This window comes from Neophocaena asiaeorientalis, unplaced genomic scaffold (assembly GCF_003031525.2).
Source record: "Neophocaena asiaeorientalis asiaeorientalis breed wild unplaced genomic scaffold, Neophocaena_asiaeorientalis_V1.1 scaffold265, whole genome shotgun sequence".
Lineage (NCBI taxonomy): Eukaryota > Metazoa > Chordata > Mammalia > Artiodactyla > Phocoenidae > Neophocaena > Neophocaena asiaeorientalis.
Window position 1 is genome coordinate 471227 of NW_020172172.1, and position 26623 is coordinate 497849.

Sequence of the window (26623 nt, forward strand, 5' to 3'; positions counted from 1 at the left end):
GAACTCTCAGGTGCTTTTAATTTGTGCCTCACGTGTGCCCCTTCCCTGTGCCAGGCACGATGCCAGGCAGTTGACATAGGTACTGAATCTGGGCCACGGAGGTGAAAGCCCAGAATCCTAACCACTGGGCCACTAGGGAACCCCCATGGGTACCTGTTTTTTTTTTTTTTTTTTTTTTTTTTTTTTTTTTGCTGTACGCGGGCCTCTCACTGTTGTGGCCTCTCCCGTTGCGGAGCACAGGCTCCGGATGCGCAGGCTCAACAGCCATGGCTCACGGGCCCAGCCGCTCCGTGGCATGTGGGATCTTCCCGGACCGGGGCACGAACCCATGTCCCCTGCATCGGCAGGCGGACTCTCTACCACTGCGCCACCAGGGAAGCCCTGGGTACCTGTTTTTAAGCCTCCAAAAAACCCTACAAGGTAGACATCATTCCCATTTTACAAAGGAAGAAACTGAGGCACAGAGAATACTTCCTTTGTGGTTTATAGAATGCTCACCAATTCACCTCCTATGTCCTGCATGTGTCCATGAACAACATAGAGTATTATTTTACATGTTTAAAAACTTTGTTTAATGGACTCATACCAGACGTACCTTTCTGCAACTTCGTAATTTTGCTTATAGTAATGTTTTGGGATTTCTGCATGTTGATACCATGGAGCTGCAGTCCATGCATTTCTCAGTGCCGTTAGTAGTCTAATTCATGACTGCACCACACTTTGTTATCCACTTTCCAGACAAAATTATTCTTCCTTTATCCCTCAACAAAAATATTTTCGTTTTTTTATACTTCTCTTGCTGACAACGCATATCCTACTTGCTTTACACACTGAAATGCTTCCCTTATCATTTTTACATATTACAGTTTTTAACTTAAAAGACCTTAACAAAACCAAGAAACAAGTAATTGAGCTGTTTGTTTATATCAGCATTTTTTCTTTTTTTTTTTTTTGTGGTACGCGGGCCTCTCACTGTTGTGGCCTCTCCCGTTGCGGAGCACAGGCTCTGGACGCGCAGGCTCAGCGGCCACGGCTCACAGGCCCAGCCGCTCCGCGGCATGTGGGATCTTCCCGGACCGGGGCACAAACCCGTGTCCCCTGCATCGGCAGGCGGACTCTCAACCACTGCGCCACCAGGGAAGCCCTATATCAGCATTTTCTGATTGGCAAGCTTAAGAACATAACCTCTAAAAACATATATTTTTCTCATAGCACAATTTCTCTTTAATGTGGTACAAGATGCTGTTTAAGGAACCCAAACATCTTTTGTAGTTCTGCTAATTAACCCAAGGCTGAAGTCTCAGGCAAAGTGGGCTGTGTTTGTATTTCAAGGACATGATAAGCGTTAATTTCAAGCTTTCTCCTAGGCATATTTTTGTGCTCTCAGGGTCAGAATTCTGAAAACAGTATTTTATCAAGCTAGCTTTCTCTAACTGCATATGCAAAAAAGAACCAGTTTAGAGTGTCAGAAGCGTTTCATCTTAACCAGTTTTCTCTGGAGTCTGAAGAATACTGTTGGCCCACAGTGTTAAAAAGAAAATCGTCTTTTTCTTAGTCATAGGTTCATAGCCAAAATTTTTCTTAATGAATTGAACCAGAATTTCCCATTTTACAAAAAGCAACAAGAATACCAATCACACAAATGGAATACACACTCACACACCAGAAGACAGAACTGTCACAAATGCACTGAGAGGATGACCGATACGGAGTCCCAGACAAACACTTCCCGACACAAATGGTCCTCAACGTCAGAAACACGTCAGAACCAACTGGCAAGATGCCCAGATAGCACCTCATGCTCAAAAGAAAATTTGCCTTGCGCTCACCAGTGCCCTTACTCAGGCTTGGAGCTCGTCAGCTCGTCCAGATGCATGTTTCCGTTGCACCAAGGAAAAGCATATCGTTGGCAGCCAGTGCCGAGCAAGGAAGAAACAGGGAGGATCTCCAAAACAAATGGTTAGGGCAGCTGCTAGGAACGTCCCCCCAAATCCCCCTCCCGAATCCAGTAAGCCACGAGCAATGGGCTCCTCACAGCCATCCCAGTGCTTCTTCATGGCGGCAGCTCTTCCCAAGAAAACCCTGGAAGCCAGATATCGCGAGAGCGCAGCCTCACGTTGGGTGTCAAAAACTTCCCGCAAGTGGGTCCAGGTGCTCGCTGCTGCTCAAAAGCCAATAGAGAGGCAAGGTTGGTGGAAAGGAAATTTTGCTTTATTTCAGAGACCAGCAACCCAGGGCTGGGGTGTCAGATTCACGTCCCAAGGCCAACTCCCCTTCCCCCCACCCTGCCAATCAGTGGTCAAGAGCTTTTATAGAGGGAGGGAGGAGGCTACATGCAGAAACAGCACAGTCAGCTCTGACAGTCATCTTGAAACTGGTCATCGGTGGTCTGATGATTGTCTTACTTAAATCCTTCTGACCTGGGGTTAAGGTAACCTCCTATGTAGTCTTTTAATGGTTTTAAATTGTGCTCCTTATATTTAGGTAGGTGTCAAAATTTAGGTAAATTTAATTCAATTTAAAATGTATGTGTGGTGTGACATTGTCTTTATTGAAATCATGCTTCTGTGATCTAATTTTCCTTTTTTCCATAGGGATAAACAGTTGTGCTGATGCCATTTGCAATTCTTCCTTTTCAAATATCTGTGAGTCTGTTTCTGGGCTCACTATTTTTTTTGATTTGTCTAATTTGTCTGTTTTTGTACTGTTATCACACTGTCTTTATTTACTGTATTATCAAATGTCTCCAGTGACTCTTTGTAATTTTGATTGGAATTGAAGTTCTCACTCTTTGGGAAGAATTCACATCTTTACATTGTAGGGATTTCTGAACCATGACCTTGGCATATTTCTCTGTTCAGATTTTTTTTTACTGCCTTCAATAATATTTTATAATTTTCCCCAGACATTTTACACAGCTCTTAGATTTGTCCCAGAAACCTTATACTTTTGGTTACTATCATGGCTGCACCTTTTTTCTCTTTTTAAATTTTCTAGCCATGTCTTGCTGGTATAGAGGGATGCTGTTGGTTCTTGTGCATTGATCTGGTATCTCACAATCTTGCTGAACACTCTTACTACATTTACCATTTTGACATTTTTATGCAGGTAAGGGCAGGTTTGATCTTCTCTTCTATACTTGTCATTTCTTTTTTGTATCATATTTTATTGGTTAGGACCTTAAACAGAAACAGTAACAGGCATCTGTATGTTATTCCTGAAGTTAATGTGAATATTTTTTTAACATTTCACCATTTAAGTCTGGTGCTTATTGTAGGTTTTTTGATAGATTCTCTTTTTCTGGATGCATTTCAGGTAGGCTATGGTTTAGTGAAAAGAGAAAACACACAGACCACACACACGTACATACACACACACACACACATTGGTACTCTTAACACCCTTACAGTGTAAAAGTAGATTAACATTCTGATTTGTTTAGCCAAGCATTCAGAAAACAATTAGAAGCCAGGTGGCCTCCCAGAGTGTAGCATACACCACACAGCCCAGCCCAGCTTTCCAGGACTCTCACAGTCTTCCTGATGCTGCCCATCAATTACAGGGTCTGCCTGGGTCTGAGCAGCTCGGCTTCTTGCTCTTCCATGACTTTCTACATGTGCTGTGCAGGAAAAACTGGCACAAAGAAGTTTATGCTCGAAATACGAGATTTTATCCATTCAGGAAACATATATTGAGCTCCTCCCCTACCTGACACTGTGTGGGGGCTTGGTGACCAAGACGTTCCCATTTCTCTGCCCCCAGGGGGTAGCTCCAGATGGCACCCCCTTTTTTGTTGTCGGACTCTGTAGAGGGGACCTGGCATGAGTAGTTGAATGAGCCCCTTATTCTGATGGTGTACATGGGTTCAGCACCACTGGTCTGGGGCAGCAGCCTTTATGATCAGCAAGATAGAGTATGGCAAAGGGAATTGTCCTGTGAGCAGTTGTTTTTTTGTTTTTTTTTTTATGTAGTAGGCAACCCACCCAGATGATCACTACATAAACTCCATTTTCCACCTCCTGTCAGGATAAAAGGAAGACTGTGCGTAAATGTTTCTGTGTATATAACCAGAAAAAGCCCCAATAATATGTATTAGATTTGAGAGACTTTAGAAAACACAAAATGTTAAAAAAAAAAAATTCAAGCCCCCTATAAGGCTACTCACTACTCACATTTTGTTTCATTTCCTTCTGATCTCTTTACTGGCCATATACAAATATGCATCTATCACACCCATTTATTGATTGATGATGTGTATTTACATAATCAATGTTGTGATTGATGAACATTGTTTAATCAATCATAATTCAGTGAATATTTAGTGAATAATTCCCCCATCTTTTATTCTTTTTTAAATTGAGATTCACATAGCATAACATTCACCTGTTTAAAAGGTGCAGTTTAGTGGATTTTTAATATATTCATAAGGTTGTGCAACCATTACCACTATCTAATTCCAGAACATTTTTATCACCCCCAAAAAGAAACCCCATAACCGTTAGCAGTCACCCTTATCCCCTCCTCACCCCTGTGAACTACCAATCTACTTTCTGTGTCTGTGGATTTGCCTATTCTGGACATTTCATATAAATGGAATCGCAAAATATGTGACCTTTTATGTCTGCCTTCTTTCATTTAGCACAGTGTTTTCAAGGTTCTTCCATATTGTAGCGTGTATCAGTACTTCATGGCTTTTTATAGCTGAACCATCTTTTATTCTTTGAACATGTTTGTATAAAAAATTTTATCTAGTTCCCTAGAAGGGCATTTAAGTGGATTCCAGTTTTTCACTGAAATGAACACTTGCGTGCTTTTTTCTGATCCTCTCATTAGTGTACATCTCTGAACCACAGTTGCAGCTGATCTGCTTAAATTCAACAGTTTCCACTTTGTATTCTTGATTTCTTTATATTGCATAGTGTTAATAATAATAGCATTGGATAGGAAAATTTCCCTTTACTATTTGGTAATAGCAATGGGTACACATATGCCCATTTCATAGAATTCTAGCTGGTGTTGGGCAAAGGGCACATGGCCCCTAAGAATAGTGGGAGACCCAGGATGATCCGTATCCAGTCCAGCTTCTTTTGGAGGTGTTTACTAACTTCTCGGACCTTGGAGTCCCTGTTTGTAAAAGTGGGGTTGTCTGGTCTGTCTCACCGGGCTGTTGTGAGAATTAAACAGGTTAATCTTTATGAAGGTGCCTCTTGTTTAATCGACATCACTGTCAGTGTTACTTCAGCGCTTAGACAAAAATGGGACCCAAGGAGAAAGCTCTTTGGAAAATCCTTTATCCAGCTCTGACAGTTATTTAGTATACTCCTCTCTTTGCTGGGTATAAACCTGGTGGAAGAGGGCAATGGAAGCCGAGGTTGCTGCCCCACCTAACGTCCAGCTCTTACCATGTAATGTTGTCTCCAGTGCTCTAAGTACCAACAACAGGGGACAGGATAGTTCTTGTTTTTTAACTGTATATTAGCCCCTGTATTAGCATTCTAACAGCTCTAAGTGTTTAGTTACATTTCTGCCTTGACTCTTCTTCATGAGGTCATTTTCTCTCACATGAATATAGTCCAGGAATGAGATTTACAAAACTTTCTTAGGACAGCAAACACATCTCTGCCTTTGTCCGCGGTACCCGGAGTAATACAGCTTGGAGCCAAAGTGATAATCTAACAGGATCTGGAAATTGGCTGCAATTGTATGTACTCTCAGGACCGATACTGCTTCTCAGGAGAAAAGCAAAACCAAAATAAGAAAACAAAATGCACGAGAGTTCCCTGGCGGCCTAGTTGGTTAGGATTCCAGGCTTTCATTGCCATGGCCTGGGTTCAGTCCCTGGTCAGGGACCTGAGATCCCGCGAGCTGTGCGGCGTGGCCAAAAACAAAACAAAACAAACCAAAAACCCCAGCCATGTTGGCGTGTTGTACAGTATCTGACTTTTTTTATCCCAGGAATCCTCAATCTGGCATCTGGAGTGGTAGATTTACTTCAGTTCTATTTCCCGGAATCTTTTGATCGCCTTCCAAGGGATTCTGGCCTCTTTGATGGTCCCAGACCAATTGTCCTGGAGTCCTGTAGTGTAAGTGACTTGGCAATATTGCTTCGAGGCAACAAAAGAAAAACCCAGCCCATTGAATTTGGAGCCCACCAGGTGAGTTTCTTGAGATTGTATGTTTTAAAATAAAAGGCAGTTTGCAGTTGAAAAAAGGTTTGAGAAGCTGAGTTCTTCCACAACTTAGAATTCAGTAGCCCCTGTCCCAGAACGAGGAGGTTTCAGAGATGGGTGAGTGCCGAAGTGTTATTAATATTCCCACCACGATGGCCGTTCCTCATCAAAGACATTACTCGCCTCCCACAGAAATAGTCTCAGCTTCACTAGATTTCTCTTTGTACAATGTGAAGTTTTTTCTCTTCTATCCCCCTTTGTTTCCTAGGTAATCCTTGTAGCCAATGAAATGGCAAAGGAGAAAATTCCAGAAGAGCTGGGATTAGCGCTTGTGCTAACAGTTTACGAAGCCAAAGGCCTAGAATTTGATGACGTCCTCCTTTACAACTTTTTCACTGATTCTGAGGTATGTCATACTGAATTCTTTTTCTCACAGCGCATGTGTGTGTATGAGCTCCACTTCCACTCCAGGAAAGAGAATTTTGGAGCTGAGTAGATGAGAGTTGGTCACAGGTGACCGTTTCTCTTTTGGAGCATCATCCATTTGGCATGGGGTTTTGTGTGTTTGGATGCGGCTTTCGACAATGTCTGTGGGTTGTTTCATAGTGTGTTGTGGGATGGCTCTCCCCGTGCCTTGCCCTTCCCTGTTTTCTTGTATTCACCTTTTCTGAATGCCTGGTACCCAAGCGCCAGCTTCCGGTTTTCACTAGCTACTGTTAACCTTGACTCCCAAGGATCCTCAAGTTGGAGCAAGGTCTAAGGAGAGCCTTACAAATGAAGGCAAGGTTAGCAATGTCCACCCTATGAGGACAGAACCGGGCAAGGTCATTCATAGGGAGACAACTGCGGGAAGACACGTGAGCCTTGGTTCCTGCCCACAGGATCAGGTAATGCAGGGGACGAGAACAGCCATCCTGCCTGAGCTCCCTCCGGGCATGGCTTTGCCACCACTGCTTGCCACCCTTGCCCACAATGGCAGCAAAAGAGTCCCCGGACTGACCCCCAGTGACCTCTGTGCCAGCCGATTGTTTTGACTTGGCTCCTGAGTCCTTGTGATGGCTTTTCTTCCCAACCTCAGTACATTATAGGTAGAGCCGCCAGCTCAAGGCCATTGTCCTCAGTTTCATAGCCACTGCCTTCTCTTCACCACCGTCTTCGGTGGAGGCTCAGGTTGGCTGCTGACCATGCTGTGGGGTCTCCTTTGGGGACATAGCTGGCTGTACCCTGGTCCCCGTTGCAGACTCCCCGCTGCACACAGCGCATGCTTGAAGGGGCTGTTTTCATACCCAAGTCACGAGCACTGTTAGCTTTGACTCCTTAAAATCTGCTCCAGAACTGACCCTTTAAATGGAGTCCTTTGTTTCTGTTTTGGTTTTTTCTGGTCTTTTTTTAAATGTCACATTTGCCTCGATAATACCTATGACTAATATTGCTATGGATGTTTTACAGTTTATAAAGTGCTTTTTGAAGGCATTGTCTCAATTTATCCTCCACCAGCCCTCTGACGTTGTGTGTATTTTTATTACCCTCATTCTACTCATAAGGCTGAGGGTCATGGAAGTTACATAAGTTGCCTGTAGTCGTAATGTAGGTGGCAGAGCTCAGAGATGAACTCAGATGCTTTGAATTTCAAATCTCAAGATCTTTCCACTGTACTCCCTTCCTTTTAATACCCTGCATGCAAATCGGCTTCCAGAACCTTCCGTAATGAATATATCATTACCATACCTTAAGTGCACTCCTTTTCTATTGACTTTTCTGATAAAATCAGATGCACTCTCATTAATCCTGGAACCATTTTTAATCTCCGAGGACTAACTTTTTTTTTCTCATAATACATCCATTGGTCATGATTGGACCGAGGCTCTCCTAAAAGAGGAAAGGGTAAGACTTTGTTGTTCGTGTCCTTTATTAAGTGCCAGTTGTATGCTTGTGCTAGTAAGAAGCTCCAGGAGCTCTGGACTTATGGATCGGTAACCTGTGGTCATCTCTGTTTGTGAAAGAAAAATCTACTTAATTATCTTTCACCCTGACCCTGGAATGGCACAATCCTGGATCCCTTGACCCTAAGCTCCCACCAATGGATCAGTGAGTTGCATGAAATTAAAACAATCACAAATTAAGTCTTGTGGTAACATCCACTTCATCCTATACACAGAATGAGAATTCTAAAAAGACTTCTGATGTGATGCTTCCCAATTACCAGGGAATGGAATCGTGCATTCCCCAGCACAAAGCACACCCTCAGTTTATCATTCCCAACCACAGGACCAAAAGGCACCAGTCAGCAAATGAGAGGAGATGCTACAGTCAAAGGAGAGGAAAAACAGAGGTCACAGAAGTCCCCATGCGTCTGTGGTCTGGCTGCTCACGTGGGGCTTCTTTTGGGGGTGATGGGTGAAGGCTGCTGAACAGTACTTGCTGTTTGACATGGGAGACTGTGGAGGACTCCTCTCTCCATCCCTGGCCTCCTCTTCCACCCCCGTTTATGTGTCTGGAAGGTGCTGTGTGTGTGTGTGTGTGTGTGTGTGTGTGTGTGTGTGTGTGTGTAGGGGGCTTCTTATTGCCCTGGCTTGTGATTTTTCTCTTCAGAGGATTCACTGTTACCTGTTCAACCACATGGACACCGGGGTCATCTTCTGAGATGAGAAAGGAACCAAGGAATGGTTATGTCAAGGCCTTCTCTTGTAGGATTTTGCCTCATTTGGGGGAGGGGAAGTCATTCTCTGGTCACCTCCAAACTCTCCTCCTGTGGGGACTTGGAGGGGTGCTTGCCATTGACACTCTGCCCCAGTGGGGAGTCCCTTCCTTCACACTCATGTGTGACCAGGACAGGAGAGGCTTTCAAAACCACAATTTTTAAGAGCTGCTGAACTAACCTAGAGAACAGGCCCCACAAAAGAAGCCTTGCTGGTAGAGTCTAAATCCTTTTCCTTCATAATTATTAATCCCCAGAGAAGAAGCTAGAAGACTTCTACATGCTTCTTCCTTTTATTGCTGGGAGTGCTGCAGGCCTGTATTCTTGCCGTAAACACACGTGCTCACTCCTAGGAGGCTCTGTCTTGAGAGTGAAATGTGTTTTATTCATGGAAACAGGTTAGTCATGTGCCATACGAGCAGCTTCTGCGTCTCCTTCGAGCAGTTTTAAGATACAGGTGCTTTGGGCTTCCCTCGTGGCGCAGTGGTTGAGAGTCAGCCTGCCGATGCAGGGGACACGGGTTCGTGCCCCGGTCCGGGAAGATCCCACATGCCACGGAGCGGCTGGGCCCATGAGCTGTGGCCACTGAGCCTGTGCGTCTGGAGCCTGTGCTCCGCAACGGGAGAGGACACAACAGTGAGAGGCCCGTGTGCCGCAAAAAACAAAAAAAAGATACAGGTGCTTCACTGGCCTTCCAAGTTCAGGCAGCCTGCACCTCCCGCTGTCTGCCGGACCTCCTCAGATGTTAGCATGCGTGTCTCTTGCCTGCTTTCTTTGGCAAACAATTAAGTCGGGTAAACAGCTTTACGAAGATGAAAAGATAGTCACAGATGTGTCCTGAGGATTTTTTTTTTTTAACTTTCAACTACTAAAATTGATTACATGACTCACATCTCTTCTCATAACCTGGTGATTAATTCCCTAATTGGTTAGTAGCATAACCACTCTTATTTAATAGATAGTATTTAAAGCATTTAACCTAATGTGTTTTTTTATAATTAATTTATTTTATTTTATTATTTATTTTTGGCTGCGTTTGGGTCTTCGTTGCTGCATGCGGCCTTTCTCTAGTTGTGGAGAGCGGTTGCTACTCTTCATTGTGGTGCATGGGCTTCTCACTGCTGTGGCTTGTCTTTGTTGCGGAGCCCAGGCTCTAGGCGTGCGGGCTTCAGTAGTTGTGGCATGTGGGCTCAGTAGTTGCGGCTCACTGGCTCTAGAGCACAGGCTCAGTAGTTGTGGCGCATGGGCTTAGTTGCTCTGCAGCATGTGGGATCTTCCCGGACCAGGGCTCGAACCCATGCCCCCTGCATTGGCAGGCAGATTCTTAACCACTGAGCCACCAGGGAAGTCCCTAACCTAATGTTTATAGAGCTTACATTATAGAGGAACTGAAGGGAGGTAATGAACTGTATCCACTCCACCTTTCCATCATCCTTGAAAAGATACATAGGTGGCAAGTAGCACCATTTTATAAAAAAACTGAAGGATAGGAGAATTGACTACCTACTCCCCCAAGACACACAATAAAGTATGAAATCTGAAACGTCATGGGAATTCTTCACTGTAGATACTGTGTATAATCTGGTCACGTTTGCCTCCCCAGGGTCTGTAAACTATGGCCTGGGGGCTAAACCCAGCTCACTGCCTGTGAGCTAAGAATGGTTTTTACATTTTTAAATGGTTAAAAAAATCAAAAGGAAAATCATATCCTGTGGCATGCGAAAATTTAGTATTAAATTCAATTTTAGTGTCAAAAGATAACGTTTCATTGCATCACACTTGCCCGTTCATTTACTGTTGACTAGAGCTGCTTTTGCTCTACAGTAGCAGAGTAGAGTAGTTGCAATAGAGACCATATAGCCCACAAAGCCAAAAATACTTATCATCTGACCCTTTAGCAGAAAAATTTACAGACCCTGATCTACAAGTCAACCGTGGTTTTGTGGTTTGATTTGGGTAAAGGGGAAAATGGCTAAAATGTCAACTCTTTATCAAGCATTGTAGAGACACTTGACATTGATCATCTCCTTTTATCTTTCCAACAAATGTGGTTAGTTCTGTCATCCACATTTTACAGAACAGGAAAATGAGACCTAGAAGAGGCATTTGTTCAAGGTCACATAATAAGTGGACAAATTGGGATTTAATTTGTTCCATCTGACCTCAGAGTCCACCTTGCACAGCCGACCCCACGGCTCCTGAATTTCACTCCATCCTTTTTTTGGGGGGACGTGGGGGCCTTGTGGCTTGCAGAATCTTAGTTCCTCAACCAGGGATTGAACCTGGGCCCTCTGCAGTGGAAGTGCAGAGTCCTAACCACTGGAGTGCCAAGGAATTCCCGAGCTCCGTCCTCGATTGGATCACTTGGTTAGGAAATTTTGTCACATGTCTTTTTTTTATATCATAAGAAAATAATTTTAATTTTTTATTCTTACATTTCCTAGCATTTATATTTTCCGTGAAAATGTTTCAAATTATTCACACTTTGAATGCAGTTACATCTCTTAATCCTGGGCATTTAATATAACACAAATTATGTGAAAATTCGGTTATAACACAACTAGTAATTTTGCTGACATAAGGGCAAGACTCTATTTTATAGAATAGATGTAAAAATAATTTATGAATTATTACATCTTTATTACTCATTTAAACATGGCTAAACTATCCACATGTAACAGCAGTAATTATATTTTTATTATCTTGGTTATCTGTGACTCTTAGTCATATGAAACCCAAAGCTTAACACAAATTATTTTGTATTTATATTTTTTAGACTTATTTTTTATTGAGGTAACACTGGTTTATAACATTATATAAGTCGCTCGTGTACAAGATTGTATTTCTACTTCTATATAGCCTACAGCATGCTTACCACCAAAAATTTAGTTTCTGGGACTTAGGGAACTAAGATCCCACATGCTGCGTGGCATGGCCAAAAAATTGAAGGAAAGAAGGAAGGAAGGAAGGAAAAATAAAAGGAAAAATAAAACTTAAAAAAAAATTTAGTTTCCATTTGTCACCATAGAGTTGATATTTTGCCATTTGTGACAACATGGATGGACACCACGGGTACCACCCTAAGCATCACATGTGTCTTAATGACTGACCCTAAGTGGCATTTTTTAAACACATTGTGAAAAGAGGTGAGGATACTGGTTTTCTCCCTCCATTCTGCTTGTGGACATTCTTTCAACAACAGGAACCTCCAGGCCCTAAACACTCGTGCTAGAAGTGAGCACATGTGCCTGCTTCTTGGCCGTCTTAGCTGAGTGTCTGGGGGTCTTCTCGGTAGCTGCCCTGATCCCTGCCTGCACCACCTGGGCCCCGACCCCCACTCTGAGGCCATAGGATGGCCACCTTCTCACAGCTGGTGCTGAAGGCCTGGCCGCTGTGCCAGGCAAAGGGGGCTCAGTCCTCTGTGAGGCCCAGGGAGGCTGAGTGTGCACTGCAGAAGCATATTCTGCTGGTCTTTCATTTGTCTTTGTTGTTCAGGCTTACAAGGAATGGAAGATCATTTCCTCATTTACCCCTTCATCCTCTGAGTCCAGAGAGGAAAGCCGTTGGCTGATTGAGGTGCCCCTAGAGAAATGCAGCTCCTCCCAGGGCAGGGCTCTCATGGTGAATCCGGAAATGCACAGGGTGAGTATGAGCCATGGGTCCATGAGCTCGCTTGACAGGGAGCCAATAAGCAGGGCTTGGCCGATAAGATTGGGTTAAAGACGGAGCCTGTGCTGCGGGTCTTCCTGTCCGTCAGTACTAGGGGGTGGAGGGTGGGAGAGGGAATGTGGTCGGCTCAGCGCTGGCGACCCCCTCTTCTCAGCAGAGAGCCAGGCTTGATGCAGGGGTGGGGGGGGGGAAGGGGGAGGGTGGCACCTTCTGTTCGCCTCTGGAGCTCTGTTCAGAAACTCTGACATTGCTGACGGGGAACTCAGAAGTGAAGTCCGTGACTGTAGTCAGTGGAGACCATTGTCTTCCAGCCTTGTCTGTGAAGGGACCCTGTCTCCCTTCCCCTGGGCGACCCACTACATCACCGAGAAGTAGGCCAGAGCCGAAAAACTCTGGAGTTCTAGACCGACGAAGGCCGACAGAGGCCTCGAGAGTGAGGGCAAAACCACAGAAAACCGAACCAGCAAAAACCAAAAGCTTTGGGAGAAACTGCTGTCCTGGTTTTATGTCTCCTACATAGTAGAAAACAAATAAACAGAAGAGCAGTTATCCGGTTATTTCTGTAACTACCTGGAAGGCTCTGCACATAGATGTTAAATCATCGCCAAGCTGTGCAGACCTCTGGGTAGCCACAAATCCGTTGTTGTTTTGAAATGTCATGATTTAATCAAGGAGGTCCTCCCTGAGTCTAAGACATAGTCCCCTTATACCCAGAGTCCTCAGTCATGGGGTAGGTCAGGAGTAATATAGTGCTGATAATAGTCACAGTAGCAGCGTGGGACTGCTCCATTTTTTTAATTTTTTTTTATTTTTTTAATTTTGGCCGCACTGTGCAGCTTGTGGGATCTTAGTTCCCCGACCAGGGATTGAACCCTGGCCCTTGCCAGTGAAAGTGTGGAGTCCTCACCCCTGGACTTCCAGGGAATTCCCACTGCTCCAAATTTTAAAAATAAGTTACAGTAATTGCGTAGGATGTGACTTTTGGGGTAAACTGAGTGAAAGGTACATGGGACCTCTCTGCAGTATCTTTGTAACCTCCTAGGGATCTATAATTATGTCAAAGTGGACAAGTACAGCAGATTCAAGGGTGGGCCTGTACTAACACTGCCCCCCGCGCTAGAGTTCGCTTCCCTGTGCTGCGGCCACAGTGGGCTCCCCGCGTCCTGCTCAGGCCTGGGCTGTACTTCATAAAACTTACTTTTTGAATATTCCTCCAAAATCAGAATAAGCCCGTTGAAGTGAGATACATCGTATTGTAGCCTGAAGGCTCATGCCTTTGTCCTCATCTTGTCTTTAGCTCCTGAACGGGGAGCTGAAGCAGCTCTACACGGCCATCACCCGGGCTCGGGTCAACCTCTGGATCTTTGACGAAAACCCAGAGAAGCGGGCTCCTGCTTTCAAATATTTCATGAAAAGGAATTTTGTCGAAGTCGTGAAAATGGATGAAAATAAAGGTAAGCGCTCATTAAAATATTCTGGCTGTTGGACAGAAAGCATGTTACTCTCAGCTGCCCTGTGGCCGAGGGTAAAGGGTATCATTTTTGGAAAACACTTTCTTTCCACATTCTTCTGAGACATGAGTGTTCCTATTTATTGCTAAAGTGTGTGGGAGACTGAAGTTGTAATGAGAGTGGGAGGGTTAACTCCTTCAGGGAAGAACTTTTATTTGTCCTAAAAGGTAAGGATCATGGGCAAAGGATAGACAAAGTAGGTTTTGCTGGGAGAATACAAATTAACTGTGGACTTTTGGACAGCTGTTTGGCAATATCTATCAAAATAAAAAATGCACCTACCTTTTGACCCGGTAATTCCACTTCTAAGGATCTATCCAGAGATACTCTTTTGTACAGTCTCTAAGATAACATGGACTAGAGCGCTCGTTACAGCCCTGTTTGTAATGATAAGAAACTAAAAATGACTTAAGTGTCCATGAAGGTGAAAGTGTCTGCAGTGGCTCCTCTGGTGCTGGGACCGGTGGGTGTGAGATTGTTAACTAGATGTGGACCTCTTTAACTTTTCACCATTTCTGTGCTGTTTGCAGTGTTTAAAAAAATAAAAACCAACATCATTATGTATTGTTTTTCATAAGTTACAAAGGCTAGCTAATTAAAAAATGGAATGAAGGTCTCCTGATGGGATAACTGGGAGATAAATAATCAGCCCTCGTGAAGGAGAAAATTGTTCTGTTTCTTGGGGGTTAGCTGTTGAGTTGGCTGCTCCAGGCCATGGTGAATTTCTCCAAAGATGGGGGAAAGCCCACAGCTCTGTGGCTGCAGAGAGGTTTGTTGGTTTCCTGAGCATTTTCCAGCCAGTTTTACGGAGACTTTTTTTGGTTACAGCCAATGGCTCAGTTGGGGACCAGGATTAGAAGCTGTATTCCTGGGACCTGACTGTGGTGCTATAATGTGAAAAGTCTAAGGCTTGGGGTTAACCTGGCTTCTCAATAGAACTTTCCACCTGTGCAGCCATGGGACTTAATTCAGCTAACACTTTCTCCCCCTGGGCCTCCACTTCCTCTACTAAAAGGAAAACGAGCGCATTGGCCTACCGTGGTGGTTCTTATTCCTCCCCGCAGCTCCGAGTCCTTTTATTCTCACAATATGTTCTGGCAACCCATTATAAGAGATCAAGATAGGCGATTTTTTTTAATTTAAAAATTCAAAATGAAAAAGGATTGCAATTAATATTATCTCTTATTTGCATTAAGAATGCAAGGAAAAGTCCCATCTTAATTGTGAGTTACGAGTTGCACGTGGTAAAGTCTTTGAGGACATCTGTTCTCACTGTTCTGGGGAGCTGGTGACTTTGCATTTGGGGGTCTCTTCGACGCGGCACCAGTAGAGGTCACCGGCCAGGTGCAGAGATACTGTGTGGGGCTTTGCTGTGGGAATAAGATGTCACCTGGACACTCACAGTGCACACAGCACCAGAACAAGATGCTGCAAAGTCAGCTTTGCACACAGTGCGTGCGGGGGGCTGCAAGGATTGGCATGTGTTTTTTTTGTTTTGTTTTATTTATTTATGGCTGTGTTGGGTCTTCGTTTCTGTGCGAGGGCTTTCTCCAGTTGTGGCAAGCGGGGGCCGCTCTTCATTGCGGTGCGCGGGCCTCTCACTACTGCGCCCTCTCTTGTTGCGGAGCACAGGCTCCGGACGCACAGGCTCAGTAGTTGTGGCTCACGGGCCCAGTTGCTCCGCGGCATGTGGGCTCTTCCCAGACCAGGGCTCGAACCTGTGTCCCCTGCGTTGGCAGGCAGATTCTCAACCACTGCGCCACCGGGGAAGCCTTGGCATGTGTTTTTGCACCACCTAAACAAAGCTGGCCTGCCTGCCTGCCTGGCCCCTCTGGTTGATATCTGTTGGCTGAGGGGACTCTGACCTTTCCGGCTCAGATTTGACTTCCACATCGTCCTGATATTCAGCCTTTTTTGTGTGTTTTGTGAAAGTGTGGCTCGGAATCCCCAGAGAGTGTCGCCTCCACCCCCACCCCCACCACCGCTGGCGGTGCTCGGGGGTCCTCGGCAAGGGGGGCCAGTGCAGTCACCGCCAGCTGCTGAGGCTGACAGACGGGGCCAATAGCAGGTGGTGGCAGTGGTCCACATCCACCAACCAGAATGTGTCAGATCGCTTGCTGTGATGAGGGCAAAGTCTGCACATTTGGAAATACTGTCACATCCTATCACCTTTTCCCTTGCTGAGGCCCCGGCATGGGAGTTTGCCAAGAGCTACATGGCTTTGGATTTTCAAGGAGGAACTGGAAATTGCTGTCTGTCTTCTAATTCGTATCCCTAGGAAGGGAAGGCAGACCAAAGTTCAAAAATCAAACAGCATCTTTTCTCACCTCCACCTCCTTCTCCCAAAACCCACCACAACCTGGCTTGGTAAGCTACACTCTACCTTACATGAACGCTAGACAGACAACATAGGTATGTTTGTTTGCTCAGGCCACCATAACAAATACCACAGACTGGGTGGCTTACACAACAGAAATTATTGTCTCAGTTCTGGAGCCTAGAAGTCTGAGATCAATAAAGCTGTCAGTGGTTTGATTTCTTCTGAGGCCTCTCTCCTTGGCTGTAGATGGCCTTTTCTCTGTGTGAGCCCCCCCGTGTCTGTTCGTATGTGTTAATCTCCTCTTCTTTTTTTTTTTTTGCGGTACGCGGGCCTCTCACTGTTGCGGCCTCTCCCGTTGCGGAGCACAAGCTCCGGACGCACAGGCTCAGCGGCCATGGCTCACGGGCCCAGATGCTCCGTGGCACGTGGGATCTTCCCGGACCGGGGCACGAACCCGTGTCCCCTGCATCGGCAGGTGGACCCTCAACCACTGCGCCACCAGGGAAGCCCAATCTCCTCTTCTTATAAGGATGCCAGTCACATTGGATCAGGGCCCACCCATATGACCTCATTTGACCTTAATCACCTCTTTAAAGACCCTTGTCTCCAAATACAGTCACATTCCAAGCGACTGGGGGTTAGGACTTCAACACTTGAAATTTTGGGTGTAGGGGAACAAAATAGAGCCCATAACAACAGGTTTCAGTAAAGGGATCCCCAGAGAAGCAAACCCACGTTTCTCTTTCATTTTAGACCTCGATGATAGCATGTTTGTTAAAACCTCAACCCCTGCGGAGTGGATCGCCCAAGGAGATTACTATGCTAAACACCAGTGCTGGAAGGTAAGGAGAGAGAGGTCTGGGTGACCTGTGGCCTCGTCAAGCCTCACCAGCAGGTTTCTCATCACTGCATTTGTCACCAGGACGGGGGTGGGGGTCGGGGCCATGGTACTTGTGCTGCTGCCCCTTCTGCGACATCAGGTCACCCGCCATGCAGAGATCTCCCTGTCCCACTCCCCACCACCCCCATGCGGTCATGACAAGCCTTCCTTTTGGCCAAGTGCCAGCATGTGATCATAGGAAGAGGAAGGGTCCTGGCCTCTGCCAGCTGAGGAATCCTTCTGTCGGGAGGGATGGCGAACAGGCTGCACTCCCGATGGGGGAAGCTGCAGAGTTGCTCCATAAGGGGGCTAGGATGGATACAGAGAGGGGTGAAGGCCTGTGGTCACCCCTGCCATCAGGTGTAAGGGAGGAGAAAACAGTTTGCACTGTTGTGTGTTTAGTCGTGTCGGGATAGTGTTTCCGTAAATATGCAGCTGCAGAAGTTGACTGAGCCCGGCACTGTATTCACTGCCCATCCCTGTTGTAATTGGCAAGGAATACTAAACACCTGGCTGTTGTTATAAAACCAAGATTTTTTTTTTTTTTCCAGAGAGGGGATAGAGCAGGACAATGTGGGCATCAGGTGTGGGTATGAAATTAGAAACCTATAAAGTCTTTCCCTTTCTCGCTTCAGAACACAGCTGGTGTTATATGTATTGCCCGTGGATTTCCAATTCTTTATCCCTTGAAAGATACCTTTTGAATGTTCGAATCTAAAATCTTTTGAGGGGAGTAGCACAGATGAGAATGTTACAAAAAGCCTCCCCCTCACCTGACTTTATTTTGACTCCGCTAAAGGGCTTTGGGACTCAGGAAGTCTATTGTTTTTGGCTGCATGTCAGTAAGTGTCTCAGAACCACCGTACAAGTGGAAACCCTTGAGATCCATTCATTCAGCATATCCTGTGGAGCTGTGGGCCCAGCGTTGCGTTTAGGTCATGGGGATGTGACAGTGGGCAGGACGGGTGTACAGAAAAGGGCACAGTGCCAGCGGTTCCCAATGTCACATGTGAGTGACAAGCTGCCTCCAGAACCGCCTGTCCTAGACGATGTGGCCAGAGAAGGCTACTTTGAGTGGGAGCCTTGAGCTGGGACCTGTAGGGTACATGACATTAAGCAGGCAGAGGAGGGATGGAAGAGCATTTCACTCAGCGGGAAGAGTGTGTGCAAAGGCCCTGTGGCAGAAAGGAGCATTTCGCGTGTCACAGGAATGAAAGGAGGCCCATGGGGCTGGGGAGGCTGGAACAGAGAGCCCGGGGGGAGAGATGCCATCCTGCCTGTGTTATCAGTAAGTGCCACTTAATCCTTCTCTTGCCCACACTGAGGCCTAATCTCTACATGCTGGGCAGAACATGAACTTTCTACCCTGTAGTCCGTACTTGGAGACATGATGTCAGCAACTTTCTGCTGGTGGGGAGCAGGGAGCAGGCTGACTCCCCTGGGACACTTGTCTGCCCATCTTCTATTTGCTACATACAGGTCTGCGTGTGCCAAGGATCTGGTCAGTCATCTTCTGGGATGTGTTGGGACACCACCTCTGTCCCCGTTTCTACCATAATAGGTGCACTGCTGCTGCTCTACCAACACTGCCCACTAGCTTTGGTTGTTACCAACTAGAGGGGACCTATGTTGAGCTCAGAAAAGCCACTGGGCAACCTTGGGCCAGTTTCTCCATGTCTTTGACCTGAGGTTGCTACCAAATACAGTGGGAAGGATGAAACATCTCACACGCAACTATTGAAGATCAGATGACGGTGTTATTACGGTGACCTGTAAAAATATGTCTGATGTGCCTTTTCCATGGCTCCTAGGTGTTTCCAAAGGGAAGCTCTGAGTCCAAAGTGTTAGCTGGTAACACAATTAGGCTTTATCCTCTGGGGCTGTTTTCTCTTTTCTTTTTTAAAAATTTTTATTGGAGTATAATTGATGTACAGTGTTGTGTTAGTTTCAGGCACACAGCATAGTAAGTTATACACACACATATATCCACTCTTTTTTAGATTCTTTTCCCACATAGGTCATTACAGAGTATTGAGTAGAGTTCCCTGTGCTATAAGTAGGTCCTTATTAGTTATCTATTTTATATGTAGCAATGTGTATATGCAGTCCCAATTGAGGCTGTTTTCTTTAGTGTTTCAGCACCTTCCTGCCCCTCCCTCACGGATTTGGCTAGGGTGAGACCCAGTGCTTTGTCTGTGAAAACATGGAATGTGTGCTTTAACTCTTGTTCCTGTGTCACCTCTGCGACCTTGCTGGAAACAGAAACCTATGGTCTATTCCAGGTTGCAGCCAAGTGTTTCCAAAAGGGAGGTGCATTGGAAAAGGAGAAGCTGGCTCTGGCCCACAGCACTGCCCTGAACATGAAATCCAAGAAAGTCAGCCCCAAGTAAGAGCCTCGGGGGTCATTTCAGGTTTGCTCTGAGAGAGAGCTGCAGGTTCAATCTACTGGTATCACATTCCATGGAAACTCTGTTCTATTTTCCCCTCCCAGGGAAAAGCAGGTGGAATATTTGGAACTGGCCAAGACGTATCTGGAGTGCAAGGAGCCAAAGCTGTCCCTTAAGTGTCTGAGCTACGCCAAGGAGTTCCAGCTGTGTGCCCAGCTGTGCGAGAGGCTGGGAAAGGTACGTCTGGCCCACGGCTGCTCCTAGGAGAACTGGGCTCCGTGGGGCAGATGGAAGGGTGGCCCCCAGCCTCCACCTGTGTCAGGAAGGCCTTCTGTCCTCCCAAGAGGGAGAGGTTGGCCCTGTCGACTCTGTGGGTGGCCCTTCTTCCTCCATCTGCTCGAACATTTAGATGGTTTCAGGGACTCTGTGTGTGTGTGTGTGTGTGTGTGTGTGTGTGTGTGTGTGTATATGTGTGTGTCCATGTCTGCGAATGTTTGCGACCCATTATTAACCACAGGGAGGCCAAATGTTCACATCAAAGGGAAGATGGGTTTTAGAATATTCCTGCCTTTTCTTTCTCCATGTTCAGTCTGGAGTCAGCCTGGGTGGACGGTCTGGCAGTTACATGGTGTTTTCTCTGTGTCCCAGCAATTACTCTAGATCTGCACTGACCAATCTGGCAGCCACATGTGGCTACTTAATTAAACATTTAGGTTAACTAAAATGTAATAAAGTCAGAAATTCACTTCTGCAGTCTCACTAGCCACATCTCAGGTGCACATTGTGATAGAACATTTCCATTGTTCTAGAAGCGCTAGTGGACAGAGTTGCTGGTCCAGAGCACAGGGCTCACAGTGTGGTCTGCAGGCTGGCACAGGCCACAGACTCTTATTATCTGTAACAAGATAAACTCCAAAGAGGAAAGTAGACAGATTTTTATGGCAATTTGGCATTGTTGTGACATCCGAGAGGTGATGTCTTAGTGATTCATTTTTCTTCTTTTTATTGAGATATAATTGATGTATATAATATCAAATTGGTTTTAGTTGTACAGCATAATGATACATAAATTGCAAAATGATCACCGCAGTGTTTAGTTAATGTCCGTCACCACACATAGTGATGATCTTTTTTCTTGTGATAAGAACATTTAAGATCATTTTCATTTACATGTGGAATCTAAAGAATAAAACAAATGAACAAAGATAACAAAACAGGAGCAGACTCACTGATACAGAGAACAAACCAGTGGTTACCAGAGAGGAGTGGAGGTAGGGGCAAAATAAGTGAAGAGGATTAAGAGGTACAAACTACCAGGTGTAAAATAAATAAGTACAGGATGTAATGTACAGCACAGGGAATATAGCCAGTATTTTATAATAACTTTGTATAGCATGTAATCTATAAAAATATCACATAACTGTGTTGTATACCTGAAACTAATATAATATTGTAAGTGAACTATACTTCGATAAAAATAATAAAACAAAAATAAATAAAAATTTTAAAAGATCTACTTTCTTAGCAACTTTCAAATACACGATACACTGTTATTAACTACAGTCACAATGCTGTACATAAAGCAGTTCATTTTTAAAATTTTAATTAAGTTTTTAAGTTGAAGTATAGCTGATGTACAGTAATATGTAAGTTACAGGTGCATGATATAGTGGTTCACAATTTCTAAAGGTTATCCTCCATTTATAGTTACTATAAAATATTGGCTATATTCCCCATGTCGTACAATATATCCTTGTAGCTTTTTTAATATATATATATATACTTTTAAAAATTTATTATTTAATGTATTTATTTTTGGCTGCATTAGGTCTTTGTTGCTGCCCGTGGGCTTTCTCTAGTTGCAGTGAGCGGGGTCTACTCTTTGTTGCAGTGTGCAGTCTTCTCATTGTGGTCGCTTCTCTTGTTGCAGAGCACGGGCTCTAGGCGCCTGGCCTTCAGTAGTTGTGACACGAGGGCTCTAGAGCACAAGCTCAGTAGTTGTGGCGCACAGGCTTACTTGCTCCACAGCACATGGGATCCTCCCAGACCAGGGCTCAAACCCGTGTCCCCTGCATTGGCAGGCAGACTCTTAACCACTGCGCCACCAGGGAAGCGCCTATCCTTAGGACTGGGGCACAAACCCGTGTCCCCTGCATCGGCAGGCGGACTCTCAACCACTGCACCACCAGGGAAGCCGGAAGCTTATTTTTTACCTAATATTTTGTACCTCTTAATCCTCTACTTCTGTCTTGCCCCTCGCCCGCACTGGTAACCACTAGTTTGTTCTCTAAATCTGTGAGTCTCCTCCTTTTATGTTTTGTTCACTAGTTTGTTGTATTTTTGAGATTCCACATACAAGTGATATCATACTGTATTTGTCTTTCTCTGTCTGACTTTTTTCACTTAGCACAGTACTCTCCATCCATGTTACTGCAAATGGCTGAGTAGTATTCCATTGTATATATGTACCACATCTTCTTTATCCATTCCCCTGCTGATGGACACTTAGGTTGCTTCCATATCTTGGCTATCGTAAATAATACAAAGCAGTTCATTTTTACCATATCCTTTGTGGTGGGTTGGACGTGGAACCATCTGGTCCTCACCACGGGTGCTGCTGTAGGGTTCCCGGCTGCAGCTGCTGCATTTCCTCCTGCGTCAGGTGTTATGTCCGTCCAGTAGGGAGGGGGCTGTTCATGCCTGTATGTGAACTGGAGGAACTCCTGGACCCTCGGAGCACCCTGGGCATTGGGCTGGGTTGGGGTGGGACCTCCTGGGAGGTTTGAAGTGTGGCCCCAAGTCAGTGTCAGAGAAGATAAGGTCATCCCAAGGCTGCCCTCCCTGCCCCATGTTTATTATGGGACGTGACTAGTTAGCATGTGGGAGAAGGGGGTGGAATGGGGATTTCAGCGTGTGAAGGAAGTTTGGGTCATAAGATTCCAGGAACTAAAATGGTTTCTGAACTCTCCATGTTCCTTTGTCCCCCGGCCTCCATCTCCAAGGCACTCCCTTGGGCCCTAAGCAGTGACAGCGACAGGGGACAGGCCTGAACCTGTTGCTTTCCCCTCTTTGCCTGACAGCGCCCATCCCGGCTGAGCCAGAGCCCCCTTCCTTGTCTGCTCACCTTGCCTCCCCGAGGCCCGCCGAGCTCCACCTCTGAAAGCGGGGTGGGGCCCAGCAGGCCAGATGTCCGGCCGTGTTCCCTTCTCCAGGACCTCAGAGCCTTCAGGATATGGAGGCCGCCCTGGTCCTGGAGACACAGGCTGCCGGCCTTCCTCACGTCCCCAGGGTTGACCACCGGTGCCAGCTCCTTCCGCCTTCTCTCGCCAGCACACTCCAGTAGCTCTGAGCCCCAGCTGGGGAAGAGTCTGGTCCCTTTCTTTGCTCAGGCCCCTCCCTGGCAGGATATTCAACCCTCAGACAGCATCAGACCTCTTGTGGTCGTCCCACCAAACTAGCCAGCATGATTCAAGTTGACCACCCTTTGCAAAATCCTTAGGCCACACCGCCTCCCTGTTCACAGTCCCCGGATGTGTGCTGACCCTGGGGAGAAGGGTTTGTGAAGCAGCTGTGGGAGCAGAAGGTTTCCTTTCAGGGATTCCTCTGCCTTGCCTGCTTCCTGCCTCTCCAGAGGTCAACACTGGTTTCCCTGGAAACCTTTCAGGGCCCTTGCTCTGGGCAGCAGGAGCCCAGACACCTGGTTGGTGGGGGGGCGGGGGGCCTGCTTAGAGCCAGCCCTCCTCTCTCTCCACCCAGTTGGGTGCACGCTTGAACCTAAGGGGGCCTGCGTTCACCCTGGGGCTTTTCTTCTGAGTAGTCAGCCTTGTCAAGGAGAGGTAAAGGTGGCTAGGGGTTATGGTTATGGGGTTTGATTGATGTGGGGCGATGGGTCTAGTAGCTCCCTGGTCTGTGAGGTCTCTGGACATAGAAGAACCTCACACCTGGATCTTGTTCGTATTTTGGCATTTCGTGTAGCTTGTCTTGTTAAATAAAACCCAGCTGAGATTTATTAGGGAGTCTGGCATATGCATTTTGTTCTGTTCCATTTTGATTCTGTTTTCTCTTTGGATGTCAGGTGCAGCCAGTCGAGTTAGGAAATGAAATATTCAACAAATAGGTAGCCCCCCAGCTGCCCCCCGCAGGGTGTACCAGGCACTGTGGGCGTGTGGCAGGGTGTACCAGGCACTGTGGGCGCGTGGCAACCAACAGGCAGCAGAGCAGGGGCCTCTGCCTTTGTAGTTTTCCTTTCTAGTGTGGGAGAGAGGTGACTGAGCCAATAGTACAGAAGATGTCAGCGGGGATGAGGGCTGGGGGAGGGGAGAGGGGGTGTCAAGTGTTGCTGTTTTAGGTGCAGGCGGGGTCAGGGAGCTGACTTCTGCAGGGAGACCACGAGAACAGCTGCCTCCGGAGGACATGGCAGATAAAAGCCCCCAAGGTGGGAGCGTATGGGCGAGTTTGAAAAACAGCAAGGAAGCCAGTTTGTCCAAAGCAGAGTGAGTGGGGTCGAACTGGTAAAATGAGCCAGAGAGTGTGGCAGGAACAAATCAGGTAGGACCTTGTGGTCCATGGTAGGGACTGGATTTGTTCCGGGGTGAGGGGGAGCCAGTGGAAGGTTTTAATTGGAGGGGTGACATGAAACGAATTATTGGGATGCTCTGTGGAGAGCTCTGTAGGCAGCAAAAGTAGAAGCGGAAAGGCCAGTTAGGAGGGGTGAACAGTGGCTTAGGCTGAGTTGCTACGGCTTGGATTGCCTCCATGGTAGTGGAGGGGCTAGGAAGGGGTCCTGTCTGGGAAATGTTGGGAGAGCCAAGCCAACGCGATTAACTGATAAGCTGGGCAGGAAACGTGAGAGGAAGAGGAGTGGAATATACTCTTCTGTTCACATAAACCCACCATCGTTTTATATTCTTCATCCTCTTCCTCCTCATGGCCATTTCCATTCTCTTCTCATTGGCTGCCATTCCAATGCAGTTAATATATGTCCCCATCCACGTGCATAACCGAAGAATAAATAGTATTGTATTCTCTGTACATATTTGTTTTAAGCTTATCTAAATAGCATCTTGTTCTGTTTGCTACTTTTTCCACCCTCTGCTATGGTGTTAAGGCCCAGCCAGGTGTCTGACCACTGTTCGTATTCCAGAGTGGACATCCACTGCGTTTGACTTACCCATTTCCCTCATGGTGAACATCCAAGTCGCCACCAACTCCCAGCTGCCACACACAAGTATTATGACACAGCGCATCCCCTTCCAGTGCTGTGAACTGCTAGGAGTGGTTTTGCTGACCCCAGGGGGTGCATGTGTTTAATTTCACCAAGCGAAAGTTGAAAGCCACTTTGCTTTCCAGAGCAGCTGTACCACTCCGTGCATGAGGGGTCCTTGTGCCCCATATCCATGACCACGTTCAGAGGGTTCTGATTTTCTAATTTTTGCAGACCTCATGGATGTATCTCACTGTGGCGTTAATTTACATTTCTCTGGTTATTAGCAAGGTTGAGCATCTTCATTTATTTGTTAGTCATTTAAGTTCCCCCCACTGCAGACTGCCAGTTCATACCCTTTGCCTAGTTTTCTGGAAAGTCTTTTTCTTGTGTTTGCAGGAATCCATTTTGTGTTCTAGACCTGTCCACTCTAGTACAGTAGCCAGCGGCCACATGTGGCAATTTATATTAACATTAACTAAATGAAATCAAAAATAACAGTTCCTCGGTTACACTATCCACACATTTCCTGTGCTCACTGTTCACAGGTGCTAGTGGCTACCATATTGGATAGATAGATACAGAACATTTCCATCTTCACAGAAGGCTCTGTCTGACAGTGCTGGGCTAGATGTTAATGTTTGTCTTCTCTATGTTAACTTTATTTGATGTGCTCTTTGTTGAACAGTTTTGATGTATAGCTGACCCTTGAACAGTGCAGGTATTGGGGCACTGACCCTTCGTGCAGCTGAAAATCCACATATAACTTACGGTTGTCCCTCCATATCCGAGGTTCCTCTGTATCCTTGGTTTCATATCAGGGATTCAACCAACTGCAGACCATATCACACTGTAGTATTCATTATCGAAAAAAATCCTTGCATAACTGGACCCGTGCAGGTCAAACCTGTGTTGTTCAAGGGTCAACTGTAATCAAATCCATCACTTTCTCCCCCAAAGTTCATGTGTTTTGAGTTTTGTTGAAGACTTTCTTTACCTCAAGGTCACAAAGATATTCTCATACATTCTCCTCCAATAGCTTTCTCATTTAGACCTTTAACCCATCTGGAGCTTCCATCTGTGTATGGTGTGAGGTTGGGATTTCACTTTATTTTTCTCCCTATAAAGCAGTAGTTTTCCTAAATTACCTATGTTTTAGTGTTTTTCACTAGATTCTAATAAATCGCAGACGTCCTCTTTATTATTCATGGTGTTGGTTTACTTTTAAGATGAAAAGTTATATTATAAATACTCTGAGTAGAATTTTACTCTGTCCTAGATAAGAGATGCCGCCTCCTTCTATAAGCGAAGCCAGTGCTACAAAGATGCTTTCAGATGCTTTGAGCAGATTCAGGAATTTGATCTAGCCCTCAAAATGTACTGCCAAGAGGAACTTTTTGAAGAAGCTGCTGTGGCAGTGGAAAAGTAAGTGGTTTTATTCTCTTCCTTTCTCCCCCACATCCCCCCAAGCCCTGCCCTCCTGTTGCTCCTTGAGTAGGTGTTGTCTTGCTCTTCTGAAGTGACTTGACCAAGTCACCCTCCTTCCACTTGCGTGGTGACCTCCGTGCTGAGTCAAGAACTCCTTGAATACAGTGTCATGAGGAGGGGGGGCAGAAGAAGATGAAGGATGCGTTACGAGTGTCTATAACGTGCCCAGCAATTTCGTGCTTAATGATAGTTCTGTCCTCTCCACCTTTGCCTGCTGAGTTGACAATTTCACTGATGTGTGGATGGATAGAGGTCAGAGCACTAGTGGGCGGTCAGGATTCTGCTTCATCGTGATTT

General features: G+C 45.9%; 1 protein-coding gene across 2 annotated transcripts in view; it reads left to right on the forward strand.

Annotated features, from left to right (window-relative positions):
• Positions 1-26623, forward strand: part of TRANK1 (tetratricopeptide repeat and ankyrin repeat containing 1) — a 66261-nt gene that overhangs the window by 30103 nt on the left and 9535 nt on the right. For both annotated transcript variants that reach the window (XM_024756545.1, XM_024756554.1), the window contains 8 exons: positions 5956-6155; positions 6439-6576; positions 12364-12510; positions 13835-13991; positions 17122-17210; positions 19531-19634; positions 19740-19872; positions 26118-26263. In XM_024756545.1, coding sequence (XP_024612313.1) covers positions 5956-6155; positions 6439-6576; positions 12364-12510; positions 13835-13991; positions 17122-17210; positions 19531-19634; positions 19740-19872; positions 26118-26263 — 1114 coding nt within the window. The remainder of the gene's footprint in view (positions 1-5955; positions 6156-6438; positions 6577-12363; positions 12511-13834; positions 13992-17121; positions 17211-19530; positions 19635-19739; positions 19873-26117; positions 26264-26623) is intronic.